At 34.3% G+C, this 22808-nt stretch overlaps 3 protein-coding genes across 4 annotated transcripts in view; 1 reads left to right on the top strand and 2 right to left on the bottom strand.

Moving 5' to 3' along the window:
* ppp2r5cb (protein phosphatase 2, regulatory subunit B', gamma b) overlaps nucleotides 1–22808 on the bottom strand; it is a 170353-nt gene that overhangs the window by 37358 nt on the left and 110187 nt on the right. The window lies entirely within an intron of this gene.
* slc25a29 (solute carrier family 25 member 29) lies at nucleotides 242–12488 on the bottom strand. Its single transcript, XM_059511994.1, has 4 exons — nucleotides 12048–12488; nucleotides 4710–4753; nucleotides 3407–3490; nucleotides 242–1745 (listed from the first exon to the last, which is right to left on the bottom strand). The coding sequence occupies exons 1-4, from the start codon at nucleotides 12073–12075 to the stop codon at nucleotides 963–965; spliced, it is 939 nt and encodes a 312-aa protein (XP_059367977.1). The 5' UTR covers nucleotides 12076–12488; the 3' UTR covers nucleotides 242–962.
* On the top strand, nucleotides 13514–18853 carry slc25a47a (solute carrier family 25 member 47a). Its single transcript, XM_059513418.1, has 6 exons — nucleotides 13514–13878; nucleotides 14759–14802; nucleotides 14921–14992; nucleotides 16079–16255; nucleotides 17597–17852; nucleotides 18538–18853. Exons 1-6 carry the CDS (start codon nucleotides 13842–13844, stop codon nucleotides 18828–18830), a joined length of 879 nt encoding a protein of 292 aa, XP_059369401.1. The 5' UTR covers nucleotides 13514–13841; the 3' UTR covers nucleotides 18831–18853.

The raw sequence follows: 22808 nt of genomic DNA, 5'->3' as shown, positions 1-22808 counted from the left end.
CCAATAGCAGTTTAAATATAGTTAAACTGTCCCAGATACAACCTGTATACAAACACAAGTTAAAGAAAACATGCAAATATTGCATTCATTTTGAAGATAATATGCCATTAATTCAAGACTTGCTTTGAGGGGACGGAATTTGATTTGTCGGTCCAAAACCTTTGGTTTATTCGCTTTCAGTACACCAGAACCAAATGAAGTAGACAACATCAACAGTTCCTCAGAAACTTAAGCAAACGTAATTTTGTGTCTACCATATTAGTTTCACAACTTTAACGGTGAGCCACGATATCGCAACCTTGTAGGCAATTACACTAAAAGAGGTTCTCACGCCTCAGATTAAAAACATTGTAATATAACAAAGACTATATTCTCCAGTGCCAAAAATCATATTTGTCCAAGTCTGGGTGGGGTTGAGAGTACAAATGTAATCTATGTCCGAGGCTGTATTAAGTTTGATGCAAACAAAAACGAGAATGGGAAGGACCTTGATAACTACTTTCCCAAAATGCACCATTCCAAAACGTTCCAGTGGATACCACAAATGACCTAAAACCTATGTTCTACATCCACACGTCACTGCCTCCAATCATTCACATCAACAGGTGTCCAAACTTCCAGTGATCTGTTTAGACACTGGATTCTCTTCAGTGTAGAAATAATTTGCAGCATCAAAGCAAGTTTTACCGGTTCTGCCAAGTGACAACAAAAGGAAACACGCAAACTCTTACTTTCAGGAGGACGGATTCTTTCAGCTCTCGTAAGGCAGCCACAGGGAACGTATTTGTTAAATATCATTGAATGTAAAAATATATATTTACAGAGTCACTGTTTGGATATAAAGGTTGTGCAGTTCTGTTTACAGAGGACAGATGTGCTCGATGCACTGTTCGGATTAGTAACAGGCCAGCCATTATTTTGGGAAGTGCTACGCTAGTCGATATCCCAGAAAGATGAGTTACTCAAAGACTGGATTTTTGCGCTTGCTGCTGCTGCTGCTGCTGCAATGGTGCTTGATGCGAAGCTGGAGCCGCTTCGCAATCTTTCGATCCCTCGTCCGGACGTACGTACAAAAGAAAGAGTGTGACTGTAGCGAAAGTGGCTGCGTTGACTGGAAAAGCCCGTAAGAGAGTCGAAGTAAGTCCGCGCGTGAAAACCCGCCAACCTTCGCGTTGGATGCTCTTCCTCGTGCAGTCCATGATGCTGCTGTACTGGTACTTTCCTCCGACCCCGTCGGCTTGGAGTCGGGATTTTATCACGTCCACAGGATACGTTGAAAGCCAAGACGCGATTCCCGACATGCCTCCGGCGAACAGCAGTTTGGGAATCATGTACGGATCCTCCGGCTCGCATCCCAGCGAACGCGTCAGGAGGTCGTAAGCGAGGAAATAAACGCCGAATCCCGGCGTCTCTCGGATGAGAGTCGTAACCATTCCTCGGTTGACTCCTCGCAAACCCTGCCGCTGGTAAATACGAGCCAAGCAGTCCAGCGAGTTCTTATAGACCTTCCGAGAGGACGACTTCTTCTCGCCTGTTCCTTGCATCTGCATTCGGGTCTTGGCCAGTTCCATCGGACAGCAGATCACACACTGGATGGCGCCGGCCGCCGCTCCGGCTAGGAACTGGTTCATGGGTGTATCCTCGCCCAACCTGCGCATGGCGTTGCCCTGAACACCAAAGACGATAGCGTTGATGAACGTCAGGCCCATCATGGGCGACCCAATGCCTTTATAAAGGCCAAGCATCTGCGGGGAAGGTAAAAGAAAGTGATCCAAGGTGCATCTGTTTACATGCATACATGTGACCATGGAGCACAAAAGCATGTATATTTGTAGCAATAGCCAACAATGCATTGCATGGGTCGAAATTATAGATTTTTCTTTTATGCCAAAAAAGATGGGAAGATATTTTGTAAGTTTCCTACCGTAAATATATAAAAACTTTAGTAATATGCATTGCTAAGAATTTAAGATGATTTTCTCAATATTTAGATTTTTTTGCTCCCTCAGATTCCAGATTTTCTAATAGTTGTATCTCAGACAAATATTGTCCTCCGAACAAACCACACATCAATGGAGAGATGATTCACTCAGCTTTCAGATGATGCATACATCTAAAAAAAAGATTTTTTTATTACCCTTATGAGTCCAGAGTCACATATGCACAGATATCACCAGAGGAATTAAGTATTTGAATAACTGGTTATCGATTTATCATTCTATGCCATATCAGCATTAAAAAAAAGACTATATTTGTGGCAACCAAGAATAATAAAATATATAAGTCTTAATAACTATACTTCAATGAATTCCAATAATTCAATGCAATAATATAAAAAAGTAATTAAGAATATATAATAATACATTTAAATAAATAAATAGTAATATTAAAACTTTAAAATATTTATTTAAATATAAGAATAAATTTTTTTTAAATATTAATAAAAATTTAATTCAAACATCATTATAGTTCAAAGTTTGTGTCTGAAAATGATTGTCACTCAAAAATACTTGAACACTTGAAAAATACTATTTACTATTTATGTTTATTGTGAAAAGTGTAAAACTAGTGAGTAGAACTAACTTATTACATTAGCATATTGTAATAAAATAAACAATAAAATTAATTTAATAGGGTGATTGTATTTTTATAAATATAGAAGTCATACTTTAGTAGGATTCATATTTAAAAATTAGTGAACGACCTTACAAAAAACTTTTTTTATTTACATTGATTAGAAGAGTCAGTAAAATCAAGTCAGTCAAACAAGCTAAATAAATAAATAAATACCAATTACATACAATCTTACATTGCGATATATTTTCACAGGAGACATTTATTAATAAAATAAAATAATAAATTATTATTTTCAATAAATATATGGTATATGGTAAGTCTTGTGTATGTGGTATTATTACTTCAGTACTACATTTATGTATTATTTTGGGGTATATATATATATATATATTTTTTTTTGCATTAAAAAGATTAAAAAAAGAAAACCTGCCTCTTATTGCTTGCCTCTTTAAATACTTAAGTGCAATTAAATGTTTTGCTTTAGCTGACGTATGTTTTGTGTAGCTATTTAGACTTTGAATTGAGTAAAATGCTTGACATATTTTCTGTGCTTAAACTTCCTGAGTAGTTTTGCCACAACTACACCACAACTGAATGTGACACAGACTACAAGATTTTCACACGACACAGATCTGGTTTTCGGTTTAAGTGTGAACAGGCAAAACAAAAAAAAGGTTATATGAAACTCTTTATTTAATTAATAAATATTTTAAAATGTAAACAAACAAATTACATTAATAAAGTGCAAAATAAATATCAATTGAGATAAATGTTTATAAAAGTGTTGGTGATTGTAGGTGTAGTTAAAATCACTGGAGTTTCCACTCACTGACTCTTGACGTATGATGGACTGGAAACAGTGAAAAGTCCCTCGGTAAAGTGGTTTATCCACACTCTGGACCTGAAGACGAACCTACAGGAGAGACAACATGATCACAACAAACCCATGAAAACAAAGAGCTTGTTGTTCAGAGTTTCTTTAGCTTGTGGAAACACCGCTGTGGTCTAGTGGTTGAAGACCAGCGCTGGTCGCAGCCTAGTTTTAAACCTTGCAAGAAGTGATGCAAATACACATTTACAGTAATTCACTCTAAACAAAACCAACTATAAAAATATATATACCTATAAAAAAAATTATAATAAAAAATATAATTTTAATTTATTTTATTTTATTTTTTTAGATACACACACACACACACCTAAAAATACAGACTATTAAAAAACTAATTACATATTATTAATAATTTTCAATTTAGTTAAAGTAGGGCCTAAATATAACAAAATAAAATAAACAAATAAAACCAAACATAAAAGTGACAAAAAGATTACTTTGTGTTGTTTTACATAATTATTATCAATTCAAGTTCAAAAATAATACATAATAAATGCGCTAAATAAATATTCAAATGCAAAAATTATTATTATTTTTTTTTAAATAAATAAAATGATCAATCACTCACCCTCAATTTGTTTTAGTTGGTTAAAAATATATTTATTTTAGTTGAAAAACAAGCTACTAAAATAATTAGTTAACTATAATAAATATAGAGTATACAAAAATATATGAGTGATTATTTTTATTTATATATTTTTAGAAATGAGAGCAGTACTTATCTGGAACAAAAATAATGGAGATGTCAATCAATGTAAAGCAATAAACCTGAACAGATAAATTCACACCAAATAAATAAATAAATAATACAATTGTAATGAAAAACAGCCACATTCAAAACATTATACTCAAAATTAAATTATGCTTAATTATTAAAGCAACTTATTTACTGTGTATTGTATATATATATATATATATATATATATATATATATATATATATATATATATATATAATATTTATATAATAGAAAAATAAATATTATAACAGTTAGTTGCATCACTAATTTTAGTTAGTTACCCTGTGAGCTGAAAAGCTTTCACAAACGGATTTATTTAGCAACACAAGTCATTTGTAAGTCATAGGGTTCAGCATGAAATGGATAGGATGCAGTAAAGCGTCACGACAGATAACAAGCTCCCTGCGTTAAACATCAGCCAAAAATAGCGATGATAAGTGTTTGCTCGCTTGTTTCAAGAGAGTTCCTACGAAATCAACAGCCGGTTCAATGATTACTAACCTTAACTGTGTCAAAAGGATGTCCAACGAGGACCCCGGCAGCACCTGCACAGAAAAGAGGAATAGGAGTTTTTAAGATGCTTAAATATTGAGCGATATGTATTGTATGCCTATAAAGAACTGTTTGCTTAATAAAAATTTGTCACTTAATAAAAATAATTTAAAAATGTAATTGCAGTTTTCCTCTCAAATTCCTGACTTTTTCTCTAAACTCTTAATTTAAAACTTGCAATTCTGAGCTTATATCTTTTATATTGGAAAGCATCTCCCAATTCTGAGTTTACATCTTGCAAATAATTCGGATTTTTTTTCTCTCTGAAAACATCTCGCAAATAATTCTGATATTTCCCTCTGAAAACATCTTGCAATTCTAACTTTTTTTTCCCTCTGAAAAAATCTTTCAATTCAAACTTTTTTCTGAAAACATCTCAAAATTCTTAGTTTACATCTCGCAAACAATTCTGATATTGCTCTCTGAAAACAAATCTAAAAAAGTTTTTCTGAAAACATCTCGCAATTCTGACATCTTTTTTTTCTCTGAAAACATCTCACAATTTGATCTTTTTTCTGAAAACATCTCGCAATTCTGAGTTTACATCTCGCAAACAATTCTGATATCGTTCTCTGAAAACATCTCGCAATTCTTAGTTTACATCTCGCAAACAATTCTGATATCATTCTCTGAAAACATCTCGCAATTCTTAGTTTACATCTCGCAAACAATTCTGATATCATTCTCTGAAAACATCTCGCAATTCTGACTTTTTTTTCTCTGAAAACATCTTGCAATTATAACTTTTTTCTGAAAACATCTTGCAATTCTTAGTTTACATCTCGCAAACAATTCTGATAATGTTCTCTGAAAAAATCTCGCAATTCTAACTTTTTTCTGAAAACATCTCGCAATTCTTAGTTTACATCTCGCAAACAATTCTGATATCGTTCTCTGAAAAAATCTCGCAATTCTAACTCTTTTTTTCACTGAAAACATCTTGCAATTCTAACTTTTTTCTGAAAACATCTTGCAATTCTGAGTTTACATCTCCCAAACAATTCTGATATCGTTCTCTGAAAACATCTCGCAATTCTAACTTTTTTTCTGAAAACATCTCGCAATTCTTAGTTTACATCTCGCAAACAATTCTGTTATTGTTCTCTGAAAACATCTCGCAATTCTAACTTTTTTCTGAAAACATCTCGCAATTCTGAGTTTACATCTCGCAAACAATTCTGATATTGTTCTCTGAAAACATTTTGCAATTCTAACTTTTTTCTGAAAACATCTCGCAATTCTGAGTTTACATCTCGCAAACAATTCTGATATTGTTCTCTGAAAACATCTCGCAATTCTAACTTTTTTCTGAAAACATCTCGCAATTCTGAGTTTACATCTCGCAAACAATTCTTATATTGTTCTCTGAAAACATCTCGCAATTCTGAGTTTACATCTCGCAGACAATTCTGATATCGTTCTCTGAAAACATCTCGCAATTCTGACTTTTTTTTCTCTGAAAACATCTTGCAATTCTTACTTTTTTCTGAAAACATCTCGCAATTCTGAGTTTACATCTCGCAAACAATTCTGATATCGTTCTCTGAAAACATCTCGCAATTCTAACTTTTTTTCTGAAAACATCTCGCAATTCTGAGTTTACATCTCGCAAACAATTCTGATATCGTTCTCTGAAAACATCTCGCAATTCTGACTTTTTTTTCTCTGAAAACATCTTGCAATTATAACTTTTTTCTGAAAACATCTTGCAATTCTTAGTTTACATCTCGCAAACAATTCTGATAATGTTCTCTGAAAAAATCTCGCAATTCTAACTTTTTTCTGAAAACATCTTGCAATTCTTAGTTTACATCTCGCAAACAATTCTGATAATGTTCTCTGAAAAAATCTCGCAATTCTAACTTTTTTCTGAAAACATCTTGCAATTCTGAGTTTACATCTCCTAAACAATTCTGATATCGTTCTCTGAAAACATCTCGCAATTCTAACTTTTTTCTGAAAACATCTCGCAATTCTTAGTTTACATCTCGCAAACAATTCTGATATCGTTCTCTGAAAAAAATCTCGCAATTCTAACTTTTTTTTTCACTGAAAACATCTTGCAATTCTAACTTTTTTCTGAAAACATCTTGCAATTCTGAGTTTACATCTCGCAAACAATTCTGATATCGTTCTCTGAAAACATCTCGCAATTCTAACTTTTTTCTAAAAACATCTCGCAATTCTGAGTTTACATCTCGCAAACAATTCTGATATCGTTCTCTGAAAACATCTCGCAATTCTTAGTTTACATCTCGCAGACAATTCTGATATCGTTCTCTGAAAACATCTCGCAATTCTGACTTTTTTTTCTCTGAAAACATCTTGCAATTCTTACTTTTTTCTGAAAACATCTCGCAATTCTGAGTTTACATCTCGCAAACAATTCTGATATCGTTCTCTGAAAACATCTCGGAATTCTAACTTTTTTTCTGAAAACATCTCGCAATTCTGAGTTTACATCTCGCAAACAATTCTGTTATTGTTCTCTGAAAACATCTCGCAATTCTAACTTTTTTCTGAAAACATCTCGCAATTCTTAGTTTACATCTCGCAAACAATTCTGTTATTGTTCTCTGAAAACATCTCGCAATTCTAACTTTTTTCTGAAAACATCTCGCAATTCTGAGTTTACATCTCGCAAACAATTCTGATATTGTTCTCTGAAAACATTTTGCAATTCTAACTTTTTTCTGAAAACATCTCGCAATTCTGAGTTTACATCTCGCAAACAATTCTGATATTGTTCTCTGAAAACATCTCGCAATTCTAACTTTTTTCTGAAAACATCTCGCAATTCTGAGTTTACATCTCGCAAACAATTCTGATATCGTTCTCTGAAAACATCTCGCAATTCTTAGTTTACATCTCGCAGACAATTCTGATATCGTTCTCTGAAAACATCTCGCAATTCTTAGTTTACATCTCGCAGACAATTCTGATATCGTTCTCTGAAAACATCTCGCAATTCTAACTTTTTTCTGAAAACATCTCGCAATTCTGAGTTTACATCTCGCAAACAATTCTGATATTGTTCTCTGAAAACATTTTGCAATTCTAACTTTTTTCTGAAAACATCTCGCAATTCTGAGTTTACATCTCGCAAACAATTCTGATATTGTTCTCTGAAAACATCTCGCAATTCTAACTTTTTTCTGAAAACATCTCGCAATTCTGAGTTTACATCTCGCAAACAATTCTGATATCGTTCTCTGAAAACATCTCGCAATTCTTAGTTTACATCTCGCAGACAATTCTGATATCGTTCTCTGAAAACATCTCGCAATTCTGACTTTTTTTTCTCTGAAAACATCTTGCAATTCTTACTTTTTTCTGAAAACATCTCGCAATTCTGAGTTTACATCTCGCAAACAATTCTGTTATTGTTCTCTGAAAACATCTCGCAATTCTAACTTTTTTCTGAAAACATCTCGCAATTCTTAGTTTACATCTCGCAAACAATTCTGTTATTGTTCTCTGAAAACATCTCGCAATTCTTAGTTTACATCTCGCAGACAATTCTGATATCGTTCTCTGAAAACATCTCGCAATTCTGACTTTTTTTTCTCTGAAAACATCTTGCAATTCTAACTTTTTTTCTGAAAACATCTCGCAATTCTGAGTTTACATCTCGCAAACAATTCTGTTATTGTTCTCTGAAAACATCTCGCAATTCTAACTTTTTTCTGAAAACATCTCGCAATTCTTAGTTTACATCTCGCAAACAATTCTGTTATTGTTCTCTGAAAACATCTCGCAATTCTAACTTTTTTCTGAAAACATCTCGCAATTCTGAGTTTACATCTCGCAAACAATTCTGATATTGTTCTCTGAAAACATTTTGCAATTCTAACTTTTTTCTGAAAACATCTCGCAATTCTGAGTTTACATCTCGCAAACAATTCTGATATTGTTCTCTGAAAACATCTCGCAATTCTAACTTTTTTCTGAAAACATCTCGCAATTCTGAGTTTACATCTCGCAAACAATTCTGATATCGTTCTCTGAAAACATCTCGCAATTCTTAGTTTACATCTCGCAGACAATTCTGATATCGTTCTCTGAAAACATCTCGCAATTCTTAGTTTACATCTCGCAGACAATTCTGATATCGTTCTCTGAAAACATCTCGCAATTCTGATTTTTTTTTTCTCTGAAAACATCTTGCAATTCTTACTTTTTTCTGAAAACATCTCGCAATTATGAGTTTACATCTCGCAAACAATTCTGATATTGTTCTCTGAAAACATCTCGCAATTCTGAGTTTACATCTCGCAAACAATTCTGATATCGTTCTCTGAAAACATCTCGCAATTCTAACTTTTTTCTGAAAACATCTCGCAATTTGAACTTTTTTCTGATAACATCTCAAAATTCTTAGTTAACATCTCACAAACAATTCTGACCACATTTAGCACTGAATTTTGCATAAAACTGTTATAAGCTGTAGATGAACAACAGTGTCAATTCTAGGATCTTCAGTGTTTCCATTGGATTTAGCACAACAGCTCAGTCAGCTCCAGGCTGGCAATCATTGAGAGATGCTAGTGTAGGACTGTAAATCTCACAGGAGAAAGATCTCAGTATCTCACAGGGTTTTACATATCAGCAGTTACTGCTCCATGCCAAAGAGAGCGATGATGCACATGTGCTCGGGCTGATGGGAGTCAGTCTGCACCGAAGGCGTTGGTCCATCCTGACCAATCAAAACAAGTCCTTTTCTACAGACTCAAGTTGTCAAACGGTGCCAAGAGGTGACTTAAGATGATAGTGATGTTATGTAAAACCGAAAAACACATACATACAGTATAGTAAGGCTAGGCTACAGAGCAGGGCTAAGTGACATACAGAATATACTCTATATCAGCTGCTGATACAAAAACTAGGCTAAACTTGATTTTAAAAATATTTAATTCTGAGAGTCTTCAGAGAGATGTTTTGAATAGTCAGTAAGTTTGATTAGCGTTGAATGGTTTTACAAATCGGTGCACATACAATATTAAATGTCATTATTCCTTGTGATAAAAAGTGCAAGGAAAACATGCCTTGAATGTTTAAATACACTGATGGATTTTTTTTTTGCATCATTGTGTAAAAATGTTAACAAAAATTATTTGTGCGGCATGTTTTATATGTTAAAAATAAATTAAAATATTTTCTATTATTAAATATATTACCTGTGTTGCTCTTTTAGTGACAAAAGGCATGAAAAACATGCCTTGATTGTTTATTTTTTATTTACTGATTTAAAAATTTATACTGTATATTTTTACCCAACATGTCATTTATAAATATTATCTTTAATATCATATCATTCATATATTTATAAATGTCTATATTTATATCTATTTGTGTTTATTTATTAGTTTATATATAATATATAACAAATTAACTAATTAATTAATACAACTAAGATTTATATATAGATATGTATATTTATATTGTAGTTATAAATAACAAATAATAAAATTAGGATATAAGCACAAATATTTAGAGATGCATTTACTTAATTATCAAATGTGTGTGTATATACACACTCACAGTAATAAACAACTAGTAAATATATACACACACATATATTAGTATATGTTTTTATGCATACTAGTATCATTTGGAAAAATACTTATAAATACAAGCCTCAATCTAATAATTAATTTATAAACTTAGGGAAAATGACACTGTGAAGTTCTGGGCTCATAAAGACACCTGTTATCCAGCTTTTATGAAGCACCGTGTCGGTAATATGAAAAACGAGCCGGCAGGAGCTTTGATTGGCTCTCACAGGGGTGTGTGGGACGCCTCTGTGTTTGACGGGACATGGACAGGCGTTTGGGAGGAGGTTATTCTGGGCTCTTCCAGGAAACACATTTCACAGCAGCTCATGCATGACTGATATTCACACAAGAGAACAGGACGACTGCAAGGAGGCTTGTAGGTTACATATTCAATTAAAGTCAATCTCAAGTCAAGGAATCAGTCTGCACACACGTGAAGAACTTCTAACATAAATCATAACTATCTGTGAGTGGATCTGAATGCATTTGTTTAGTACCCTGAACACCTGAGCCAATTTGCAGGTTTTCTTATCAATGTTTGATTCTTAAACTTTCACCTTTTCCTCTCAAGTTGGTTACAGACTCAATGACTAAAAAAGTGCTTTAGCTCAAAATGATATGATTTGTATGGTAGCTTGTTTCTACCACAGGATAAAATAATGATAAAGGTAATTTACTATTTATCTCATAATTAACATTACATTTCGTCATTTAGCAGATGCTTTTATCCAAAGAGACTTACAAATGAGGACAATGGAAGCAATCAAAAACAACAAAAGAGCAACGATATATAAGTGCTATAACAAGTCTCGGTTAGCTTAAAGGCAGCACACTTAGCATGGGCTTTTAAATAATGTAATAAATAAGATAAAAATAGATAGAATAGAAAAAGAATAGAGCAAGCTAGTGTTAGAAGTTTTTTTGTTTTTGTTAATTGCATAAGAAATGAAAAAAAAAACAGATAGAATACAACAAGATTAGAAAGCTAGTTTGATTTTTTTAAAGAATAGAATTAGAATAGTGAGTGCTAAAGTTAGAGGGTCAAATAAAGATGAAAGAGATGGGTTTTGAGCAGATTCTTGAAGATTCTTGAAGAATGGGTGCTTTTTCCTTGCAATTCTGAGAATTAAACAAATGCAAGAGTTGCGACATCAGAATTACAAGACAGAAAGGTGAAAATTGAGAAGAAAAGTCATAAATCTTTGATCTTTTAACACAACTGTGAAAAAAATAATCTCAAAATTGTGTGATAAAAATGTGAATTTAACCTTTTATTTATTTATTTTAAAAACAAAATTTGAGATCTTTTTTAGATTAAAAAAAAGTAGCATTTGTGTTTTAAAATCAAGCTTCCACAGTTTTCACCACAAAGGAAAATATTGACATTGTAACCAGTTTTAGAACGTCCATCATTCAGCAGCGGTGAAACAGTGTAACGTTCCACACTTCAAAGGCGGCAGAGCGGTATTCCGTCACGTGACATCGCCACCTCAGCATACAGTTCAATAACAATGAGCTGAATCACACTGATAGAAAACCAACAGTTAAAGAGATAGATAGATAGATAGATAGATAGATAATTACTGCCCTACAACTGTGTGAACGCGCAGTCTAAATGTAAACAAACCGAGCTATATTGAAGTCACATTAGGGGTTAGACCCTCTTAACGAGCTTAACTAAATCCTAATCTAGCAGACAGGAGTTTACTGTACTCTACTGTAAATATCTTACCTCCTATGCATCCAGCAAGGAAGTCCATCACTGCTTCAAGCTGACACAAGCAAGCAAGCGCTGCTTTAGACGAGCTCAACCCGGGTTTGAAGGGTTAACTGGGTTTTATTCGAGCTGCTTGGTTAGTTGGTTAGTTAGTTCGTTAGTTAGCCCTCAGGCCTGTCCTGAGCTGAAATGTCTGTGATGAGTCTCGAGGCTCGGCTGTAAGTCTCTAATCGCGTCGTAGTGGAAAATTTCACCTTCTAGCTTGACTACCACCTGCGAGGTTTACTGTCTATTTGTGTAGCGGGTTCTGGATGGATGGGTGTCGGTGAGGAGGTGTGTGCGCGCGCGCCCAATCACGATCCGCGGATTTAAAAAGGATTCCTGTTCCTGCTTTTGGCGTCATGCGCGTTTGAGCGCTTTTCCTGATCCGGGATATTACTGTGGGCGGGGCTTCGGTTACAGAGGGAACGTCATCACTACGTGTTTTAATAGGAGGTTGTGTCATTAATATTCATGACGTGGCTTCGCTGTAGTCGCGCAGGCGCCGCAGCGTCCGACTCGTTTGAGTGAATCGGTTTGTTCGAATCGAACGATTTATTAAGTTTTTACTCCACAAAATTGTTATTTTAGATAGATAGACAGAAATAACATTTATACTAAAGAGATGTAGTAAAAACTTCTTTATTGGAAGAATAGCTTCAATATTTAAACACAACATTGGATAAATAACATACAATAAAGGATAGGGTGGGTAAGGGTTAAAAAACTGTAAATCAAGAAAAAGTGCAGACGTAGTAAATCAATTTAGGCTTATACAGTAAGCCTATCATTATACAGTTTCACAAATGTGACACTCTTTTTGTTGTTGGTGATATGGTCGCTGAATTCACAAAGAATATTAGACTATATTGTATAATTTGGGTAATGCTGAGGAAAATTTACATTTATATAAAGGCTATTTTGCTAACAAAATAAATATTTTTTTTACTACATATTATGTTATGTGCATAATATATCACACATACTTAAATCAATATCTATGTCAGACCAAAATTCTTTAATGAAGGTGAATTAAAAAAAAACTAGTCTCTCTTGTGCTGCTGTGTGACATTAAATTATATGTGAATCCTTCTAACCTTGTAAATTACATTAGTTACATAGTAAATATAGTAACATAGAACTAATGTATATTAATATTGTACATTTTGCCGCTGTTGTCGCTATATTTTCCAGATCAAGGTTCTTCTAATAACTAGCGCTCTGCGTTCAGTGATTCGCGAATCGACTCGAACAAATCTTTCGGGAGGAATCGGTTAAAAAAAAGATTCATTGCACTCGTAATTTCTCTTCCGCGTTGCATCAGCTTGTTTTTTCAGTCTACGTTGCAAACGCGGATGCTGCAATGCTCGGTCTGTCATCGATCCGGACTAATTAAATAAAGCTTTATTCATCAAATGCGTTACACACAGAATGCAACTGATCCCCTGTCACGAGCTTGTAGAAATATAAACATCTTGTTTAAAGTTTTAAAGTCACATTAGAGACGCTCAAATAAAGGCACGTCGTGAGTTATGCACGCGCCGGTGTCAATAAAATTCAAATTGTTAGTTATTGCTTTTAAATAAGAACTTGCATAAGGAACCAGCAAAGGAACCACGTGAGAAATGAGGCACAGTTACAAAAGCACTAACGCAGATCAGAAACACCTACAACCTTGACTGAGCACGACAGCGGTGCATTATGCAATTACTTATCAGAATCTAGAACAGGTTTAATAATGTCATGAAGGTTTAGAATGACGACGGGACGATGCATTTCGCAGACTTCTTTGCAGGATCATTTGGAGGTACAGTACAGAGTCGTTGTTTGTCGGGTTCAGTTCTCTGACATAAGTCGAATGTTTTAGAGAGAGTCTGCTGTAGCGTGTTGTGCTCTGCATATGTACAGTAGAGTATGATAGCACTTGTTTTTGTTCTTGCATGAAAACAAATAAGTGCAAGCAAGGAATTGCCTGCATATATATATATATATATATATATATATATATATATATATATATATATAAAGAAATTGTAATCTAAAAAATCTATTCCCTTAATGCAATAATATAAGGTATTCATCATTAGGCACACCTTGTGTTGAATAAAACATTTAAATTGGAAATTAAAAATAGAATTTAATTGCAAATGCAAATGCATAGACAAGACAAGAATGTAATAACAAATATAAAAAAATAAGAAATTTTAATAATTAAAAAAAATGAAAGAATTGTAAACTAATTACTGTCCTCTTGGTTTAAATGCAATAATAATAAATCTCCATTAAGCATGATCCTCGTGTTGAATGAAGCATGACATTTACATGCACTCCATCCATCAGAGTCATGTGAACAACATTTTATAAACAATGCATTTGAACATCTTCACACAAAACATCTGTAAAATCATTGGACTCATTCTATGATTTGTCCATTATGCAAACCTTTAGAGACTATGAGGGAACATATATAAAACTCACAGCTATATTCATAAGATAATAACAAAAAATTTATGCAAACAACATTTTTACAATATTTCCCAGCAGTGTTCCTGAAAGCAAACAAACTGCACACATTTAAGGCGTCTCCTCTATCAGACCGGTCCAATTGAGTTCTTCTGATTTCTAATACTAATTAGAAGTCAGTAATATGTTCAGAGTGTGATTGATTTGCTGTTGTTGTGTTCCAGGAGCATGTGGTGTGGCGGTCGGTTATCCACTGGATACTGTCAAAGTACACTTATTCCAGCCAATCACACATTATAATTAAATGCTATATCATATCATTTCAGACATGCATTGCTGTAACATCATCTCCTGACCTTAAATTTGTTGATTTGACCCCTGCACAGGTCAGAATCCAAACTCAGAAACAGTTCACTGGAATCTGGCATTGCATCGTAACCACCAGCAAGAAAGAAGGGGTACCAAACATACATTTGCTTCATGTTTAATGATTAATGCACTTTCATATTCCACAAAACTGTCTTTAATGATTTATTAAAGTAAGAAAGCAACTGTATTGTAAAACACACACAGCAACTGTATTATTGAGAAACTATTATACATGTATTTGTTTTATTTTTCTGATTTCATTTCGAGTCTTAGTCATTTTTATTTTGTCTTTTTTTATTATTAATTTAAATGTTTTTAAAGTTATTTTTTATTTCAGTTTTAGTTATTTTAATACATCAAGTTAAAATAAAATCAAAATGAGATTTTTTTTTTACATATTTTTTATTTTAGTAACAAAAAATAACGAAAAAGTTTCTTATGCCTCTAGTTTAATTTTTAATTAACAAAAATCACTATTTCTGCACAGCTACACACTTCAAATCATATATAAAAAAAATAAAATATAACATAAATTTAAATTAAATAAAAATGTATGCATTTAGCAGATGCTTTTATCCAAAGCAACTTACATTGTATTCAGGCTAACATGTGTTTCCTGGGATAACATAGGCCTACTTATGTTTTCTTTGATATTTTCCAACTTAATGCAAAAAAAAAAAAACTCTTATAAAACTCAAAACTCATGTTTACTTCAGAAAATACTGAAGTTTAAGTCATCCACCTTATTTTTAACGTAAGAGCTCATTACGCTGCTTCCTTGCAGACTGCTGTTTCTTATAATATTTTAATGTCTGGTCATATTTATCAAAGCACTGGTTTGCAGCGTAAACAGCTTATCATTTACTCCACTTTATTATTCTTAGTTCTCTGCCAAAGATGACGAATGAATAGAAAGTCTCAAACAATCGCAGAAACTACACTCTATCGCCAAAAGTATTTTGAATCATTGAAAAGGCTCCTAACTCTCCAAACTCTAAAATAAGAAGTTCCCTAGAATATCGTTACATGCTTAAACATTGAGATTTGTACTCGTGGAAATGACTAAAGTACAGTGCAGAATAACGTGGATACTGTAGTAGTAATAATAGAGTCGTGTTATCTGTCAGATTGAGCTAGTTCTCTGATTTCTCATGCATGCTCGTGTTTTGCTGCAGGTTCATGGTTTCTTTAAGGGAATGGCTTTGCCGATCACTACTATATCCCTGACGTCTTCTGTGGTGTTCGGCACCTACAGGAACTGTCTGCAATGTTTGGCTCAGATCCGCGGGATCGGCGCTCCCAAAACAAAGCTCGATGTGTTTCTGTCCGGTCTGGCGGCTGGAGTGGCACAGGTCTGAGATCTGCTTTTCACCCCATAATAAAAAAATCACCCCATGGTTTACTCACCCTCTAGGTATCCGGGGTGTATATGACTTTCTTCTTTCAGACAAACACAATCGGAGTTACATTAAGGCTCTTCCAAACTTTATAATGGGAGTGAATGGGTGTTGAGATTTTGAAGCTCGATAAAGTGCGTCCATCCATTATAAAAAGTGCTCCATATGGCTCCGGTCACTAATTAGAAGTACAAAACAAGGTTTTGTAAAGAAAAATATTAGGATTGTGATATAAGTCAAGAGGAGACTAGTTTTCCTTGTTGTAAACAAACCAGAGAGACTCCGGAGATTCAACGACTTGTCTTTTCCACTTAATTTGACACTTTAGAAAGTTAATAAAGTGGGAAGTCGCAGTTTAGGGTCGGCGATATCTTAAAAAGATGCAAAAGATTTAAAAAATAATTTTTGTTTATTTATTTATTTGTTTTTGTAGCAATATCTGGCAACACTGCATCGGCACTTAAACTGACAAAAATCAAAAAAACATCACGGATAGGTTATTGCTGAAAGGATATCATATTTGATCAGGAAAACGTGATAAAATATCATGCTGTAATCTGTTATCAATGCTGTCAAAAACAATAGAATTTAACACTAGTACACAAGTAGAATACAGAATAAAATAAAGTAGCCCTAGTACATACATTTTCACAAAAAAACATCATAAAAGCACTGGACAAAGTTATCTTCCATGTAGCAATGATTATTAATGAAACTATAACAGTGATATATTGCATGATTAATAAACATCTACCCTTTGCAATAAACATGGTATAGATTAAGTGTCCATCCTTCCAAAACAGAGAAAACTCTTTCACGGACATCTCTGTTTTTTTTTTAAAGTGATACGGTCATTGCACACCTGAAATTTCCATATGCATTTTTTTTGTATTCATCATCTTTAAAATCCATCATGCACAGAAACCTTGCACACTGAGACCGATGCGTATTAAATAATCGATTGCCCAAAGTAAAAAAATACTGCATAACAAGCAATGATAATGATTTTGTCGTCCTCTCTCTCGGATGGACCCGAGATTTCCGTTCATTTTCTCTTTTTAACAGAAAGAGGATATATTGGGTCCATCCGATCCTGAGATTGCATTGAGGAAGAAGAACGTTTCCTCTTATTAAGGAGCTGTCCTGAGAGATTATTTATATTCCGTCTCTTTTTAAAATCAATCTTGATTTTTTTATGACAGAGGGAAGTTTGAGAGGCAGTGTGTCTGATTTTCATTCAAACACACAGATAAGGCGATCAAGACCTTCGTTAAATGATGTATTCTGTGCTGCTAGGTGTCTGTAATGTCGCCGGGCGACTTGGTGAAGGTTCGTCTTCAGTGTCAGACGGAGAGCAAGAGAAGCGGACTCCAACCCAAATACAGCGGTCCGATCCACTGTGTGCTGAGCGTGGTCCGAGACGAGGGCGTCTCCGGCCTCTACAGAGGAGCTGTGCCTCTGGCTCTCAGAGACGGGCCGGCGTTTGCCACATACTTCTTGACCTACAGCTCTCTGTGTTCACTGCTCACACCTGCAGGACAGAAAGAGCCAGGTGAACAACAGCCCAGACTCTGCACTTCTGACATTCACTCAGCATTATTACTCTAGCACTCACTAAAATCGCTTTTAGATTTGCACTCTATTCATTCTGTTACCATTTGTTTTCTTACAAAAAAATAGCTTTTCGAATCTTATTCAAATTTGTTTTATTTTTATTATATATATATATATATGTAAATTTTGCTACATGTACTAAAATGTGTCCATGGAGCACAAAAGCAGTCTGAAGTCTCTGGGGTATATCTGTAGAAATAGACAACAATACACTGTATTAGTCACAATTATACATTAGGATATTAAGAGAAGATCATGTTCCATGAAGAGTTTTTGTAAGTTTCCTACCGTAAATATATCAAAACTTAATTTCTGATTAGTAATATGCATTGCTAAAAGCTTCATCTGAACAACTTTAAAGATGATTTAGATTTAGTTGCTCCCTCAGATTCCAGATTTTCTAATAGTTGTATCTCAGACAGATATTGTCCTCCGAACAAACCATACATCACTGGAGAGATCATTTATTCAGCTTTCAGATCATGCATACATCTCAATTTTAAAAAATTGGCACTTAATTATTACGTTTACTGACATTGCCATTGCTCTTTTGTTGCTTCTGTCTGTAAGTACTGTAATGTTTCTCGGGTTAAGTGTGTGTGTGTGTGTGTGTGTGTTGTCAGAGTGGACAGCGGTGCTGTTGTCCGGTGGATTGGCAGGGACGGCCGGATGGTCAGTCGGGACACCCATGGACGTGATCAAAGCCCGTCTGCAGATGGACGGCGCTCGAGGAGCGAGGAGATACCGAGGACTGCTTCACTGTGTGACCGAGACGCTCCGCAACGAAGGGCCAGGGATCTTCTCCCGAAGCCTGGGAATAAACTGCCTGCGAGCGTTTCCCGTCAACATGGTGGTGTTCGCCGTCTACGAGGTTTCTGTCCGGGGTCTCAGGTCAGCGTCTCTGGATCGACTCTAAAGATGGTGTGTGTGCATGGTTTATTGTGAGCCTCTCTGTCTTGATGTCTTAATTATGAGATGACAAGCATCAAAGTTTGATTTCACTATGATATCAGTCTTTGACATGGTCTTATTCAGTCAGAAATAAAGACATCAAGGTTGCATTTTCACAGAATTATGTAACAGTGACTTTAGCTGGGTTTTCTAAAACCTCCAAAGAACACGTCCCAGATATATTTTACCCCGAAAGCTTGTATTCGTTTTACACAACATTTTATATTGTGCCGCCCCTTGATCTATTAGAATATGTTTATTAGCATTAATGGAGATGAATTAAAATGAAAATGTTTCAGTATTTCTGCTTTCAAATTTCACATTCATTTGCTTATTTTTCTTTCAATGTGGTTCTATAGATAATAGTACTGTGTAATAATGGAAAAAAAGGGAAATTATTCCACTTACCCTAACCCTAAGTCAGAAAAAAATGTGCTTCATTTTCATAAAATACTCCCACAATGCAAAAAAAACAAAACAAGGCTTCCCTTTCATCAAATGAAATATCATTTCTCATTTGTTTTCTCATTATAGGAAAGAAGTATTAAGTCAAAAGCAAGTTTACGTTGATTATAATTGTTAAACCAAAGCCATAAAACAATTGTGCTACTTGAAGATCAAAAGTGTTGATCTTGTTTGGGATGCTGTCTGAATCATCACTTTCTGTTAAGAGTTGTGATGAGACTGAATGTGTCTTGCTTCACGATTAAAGATGAATATTGCTGACTGTAGAGCGATGGATCGAGTTTGAGTTTTCGTCTGTAACTCACTCTGATCTGCAGACGTATATTCAGTATATTCAGTAACTATCATCATTCTGTATATAGCAGTCAAAGAGAAAATAAACAACGTTTATATTATTTACATGATGTGTTTTTCATCCTGGCTTTTTACCCATGTAAAAAAACAACATATTTAAATACTGAAATTCTATAATAAACAAAGGCAAGTTTGCATCAGGGTTATTATAGTCAAATTAAAACCATCATTTTTTTTTTTTAATTGAAAAAAAAAAACTTTTATTAAAATAAAAATAAAATACCAACATTTCTTAATTTCATTTAGTTTATTTTGATGTTCTAAAATAACTTAAAATAAAATAAAATTAATTAATAAACAAATAAAAAACTAAAATGTTAAAATTAAAATGAGCTGAAAACATAAAAATAGTATTTATTAGGGTATCTTAATGATACTAAAATAACACTGGTTTATTTACAGTACATATAAAAAAAGATCAAAATATTTTACACATGCCTTTTAAAAAAAATGTTTTATTGGTTATAAAAAAATGTTAATGCAAATAATCAAATTAAATGACCTATAATATATATATATATATATATATATATATATATATATATATATATATATATATATATATATATATATATATATATATATATATATTTGTTTAATACAATTATTATTTATAAATAATAATAATAACATCCTTATGATGTTCAAAAATTAAACTGGTGATTTTATGGCAGTTAATCAAATCGAATTGTTTAAAATATTGATTGTAAAATCAGATTACATCACATTACATGCTAACCATTTACAACAACAACAACAAAGAGAATAGAAGCAGTTGTTTTCCTCAGGTTTATTCAGTGTGTGGAAGCTGAGGCTGTCGTCTGCTGGTTAATGTCTCCATCTAGAGGACATCTGCAGGAAACACAGCTGTCTGTCTTCAACTGTTGAAGTCTTCCCATGAGAAGTGCTGGTGTTTGTGTGAAACAGAGCTGCTTTATCACTGGACTTATTCAAGTACTGGTGAAAGTAGCTCTTGTTGAACTGAGCACAGAAAATCCAAATCTCCAGAGCTAAGCCCATCCAAATCCCAGCCGAGAAATCACAAACACGAAACAAGAAGGCGATGAGAGCGTTCTGCATGCGCTTTTCAGAAATGTCTGTAAAATGCATTATTTTTCAAATATATTTATAAAACATACTTGTGCTCATTAGTGTTATTTATCATTCTTCTTTTTCTTCCTTTTTTTTTTTTGGTCAATTTTGAATAGAAAAAAGTTGCAGACTGCAGCCTTAGTGATTTATTCTTTGTTTTGTGTGTTTTTGTTATTTTTTGTAGTTTTGAGGGTTTTATGTACAAACATACAGACACACACACAGACACACACACACACAGACACACACACACACACACACACACACACACACACACACAGACACACACACACACACACACACACACAGACACAGACACAGACACAGACACACACAGAGACACACACACACACACACACACACACACACAGACACAGACACAGACACACACACACACACAGACACACACACACACACACAGACACACACACACACACAGACACACACACACACACACACACACACACCCTCACACACAGACACACACACACACACACACACACACAGACACACACACACAGACACAGACACACACACACACACACACACACACACACAGACACACACACACAGACACAGACACACACACACACACACACACACACACAGACACACACACACACACACACACACACAGACACAGACACACACAGACACACACACACACACACACACACAGACACACACACACACACACAGACACACACACACACACACACACACACACAGACACACACACACACACACACACACACACACACAGACACACAGACACACAGACACACACACACACACACACACACAGACACAGACACACACACACACAGACACACACACACACAGACACAGACACACACACACCCTCACACACAGACACACACACACACACACACACACACACACACAGACACACACACACACACACACAGACACACACAGACACACACACACACACACACACACACACAGACACACACACACACACAGACACACACACACACACACACACACACAGACACAGACACACACAGACACAGACACAGACACACACACACACACACACACACACACAGACACACACACACACAGACACACACACACACACACACACACACACACACAGACACACACACACACAGACACACAAGCATATATATAGTTTTTAACTTTTATTATTTATATTAATTTACATCATGTAATTTCGATTTCATATAATTTTTTCAACGTTTTAATTCTTTATTTTATTCTTTTTTGTTTACATTTTTAGATTAACATTTTATATTTTGTCATTTGGCTCCATAATTAATTAAATTAGCTTATTATATAGTTTTTTGTAGTTTGGGGTGTATATTAATTATCCTTGTTAAATATAAATTATTTATGTAGTTTCTTATATTTTTTTCATTTTATATATTATGCATATATATATATATATATATATAATTTAGACATTTTTTATTCTTTATTTTACACATGCATGCACTCACACAATACATATTATATAAAGATTTTCATATTGCTCTATAAAAACATTCAACTTTATCTAACCAGAAGTCTAAATTGCAATATAACATTCAAATAAAAATGCCAGTCAACTGCTTTTGAAGGTTATTTGCGTATGCAATTTAAGTTATTGCAAGAATGGAGAACTGCTACAAGCAAAGCATGTGTCAAACAGCCATGGTATGAAGCTAAATGAGTCAAGCTGGATTTCCACGAGGAGCATGTTAAATTGAAGCTGGTGTGTGCATGCTTTAAGAAGCACTGCCTCATCACAATCACTTCCACACGCACAAAGAGCCTCGGCATTTCTGCTTTAACAGCCGTCCAACATTAAATGCATGTAGCATGGTGTGAAGAAAGGATATTAGCAGCTCAGGAATAACACCTCAATGCTTCCTTTGTTCTTTCTCTTCTCATAATTAAAGCCGACGTGTCTTTGTGCCTCTGCTTCTCAAACACAGGCCAATTACGCAAACACCTGAAGCTTACGCTCTGGAAACAAAGACGCCTCATTTACTCCAGCTATTTT

Source organism: Carassius carassius, chromosome 27 (assembly GCF_963082965.1).
Source record: "Carassius carassius chromosome 27, fCarCar2.1, whole genome shotgun sequence".
Lineage (NCBI taxonomy): Eukaryota > Metazoa > Chordata > Actinopteri > Cypriniformes > Cyprinidae > Carassius > Carassius carassius.
This window is presented reverse-complemented; position numbering and strand designations above follow the sequence as displayed.

Coding starts and splice junctions, on each gene's coding strand:
- slc25a29 (XM_059511994.1), bottom strand. CDS start 12,075: ATGGACTTCCTTGCTGGATGCATAGGAG. Junction 4,754..12,047: donor CCTTGCTGGATGCATAGGAG/GTAAGATATTTA, acceptor TTTTCTGTGCAG/GTGCTGCCGGGGTCCTCGTT. Junction 3,491..4,709: donor ATCCTTTTGACACAGTTAAG/GTTAGTAATCAT, acceptor TCTCTCCTGTAG/GTTCGTCTTCAGGTCCAGAG.
- slc25a47a (XM_059513418.1), top strand. CDS start 13,842: ATGCATTTCGCAGACTTCTTTGCAGGATCATTTGGAG. Junction 13,879..14,758: donor CTTTGCAGGATCATTTGGAG/GTACAGTACAGA, acceptor GTTGTGTTCCAG/GAGCATGTGGTGTGGCGGTC. Junction 14,803..14,920: donor ATCCACTGGATACTGTCAAA/GTACACTTATTC, acceptor ACCCCTGCACAG/GTCAGAATCCAAACTCAGAA.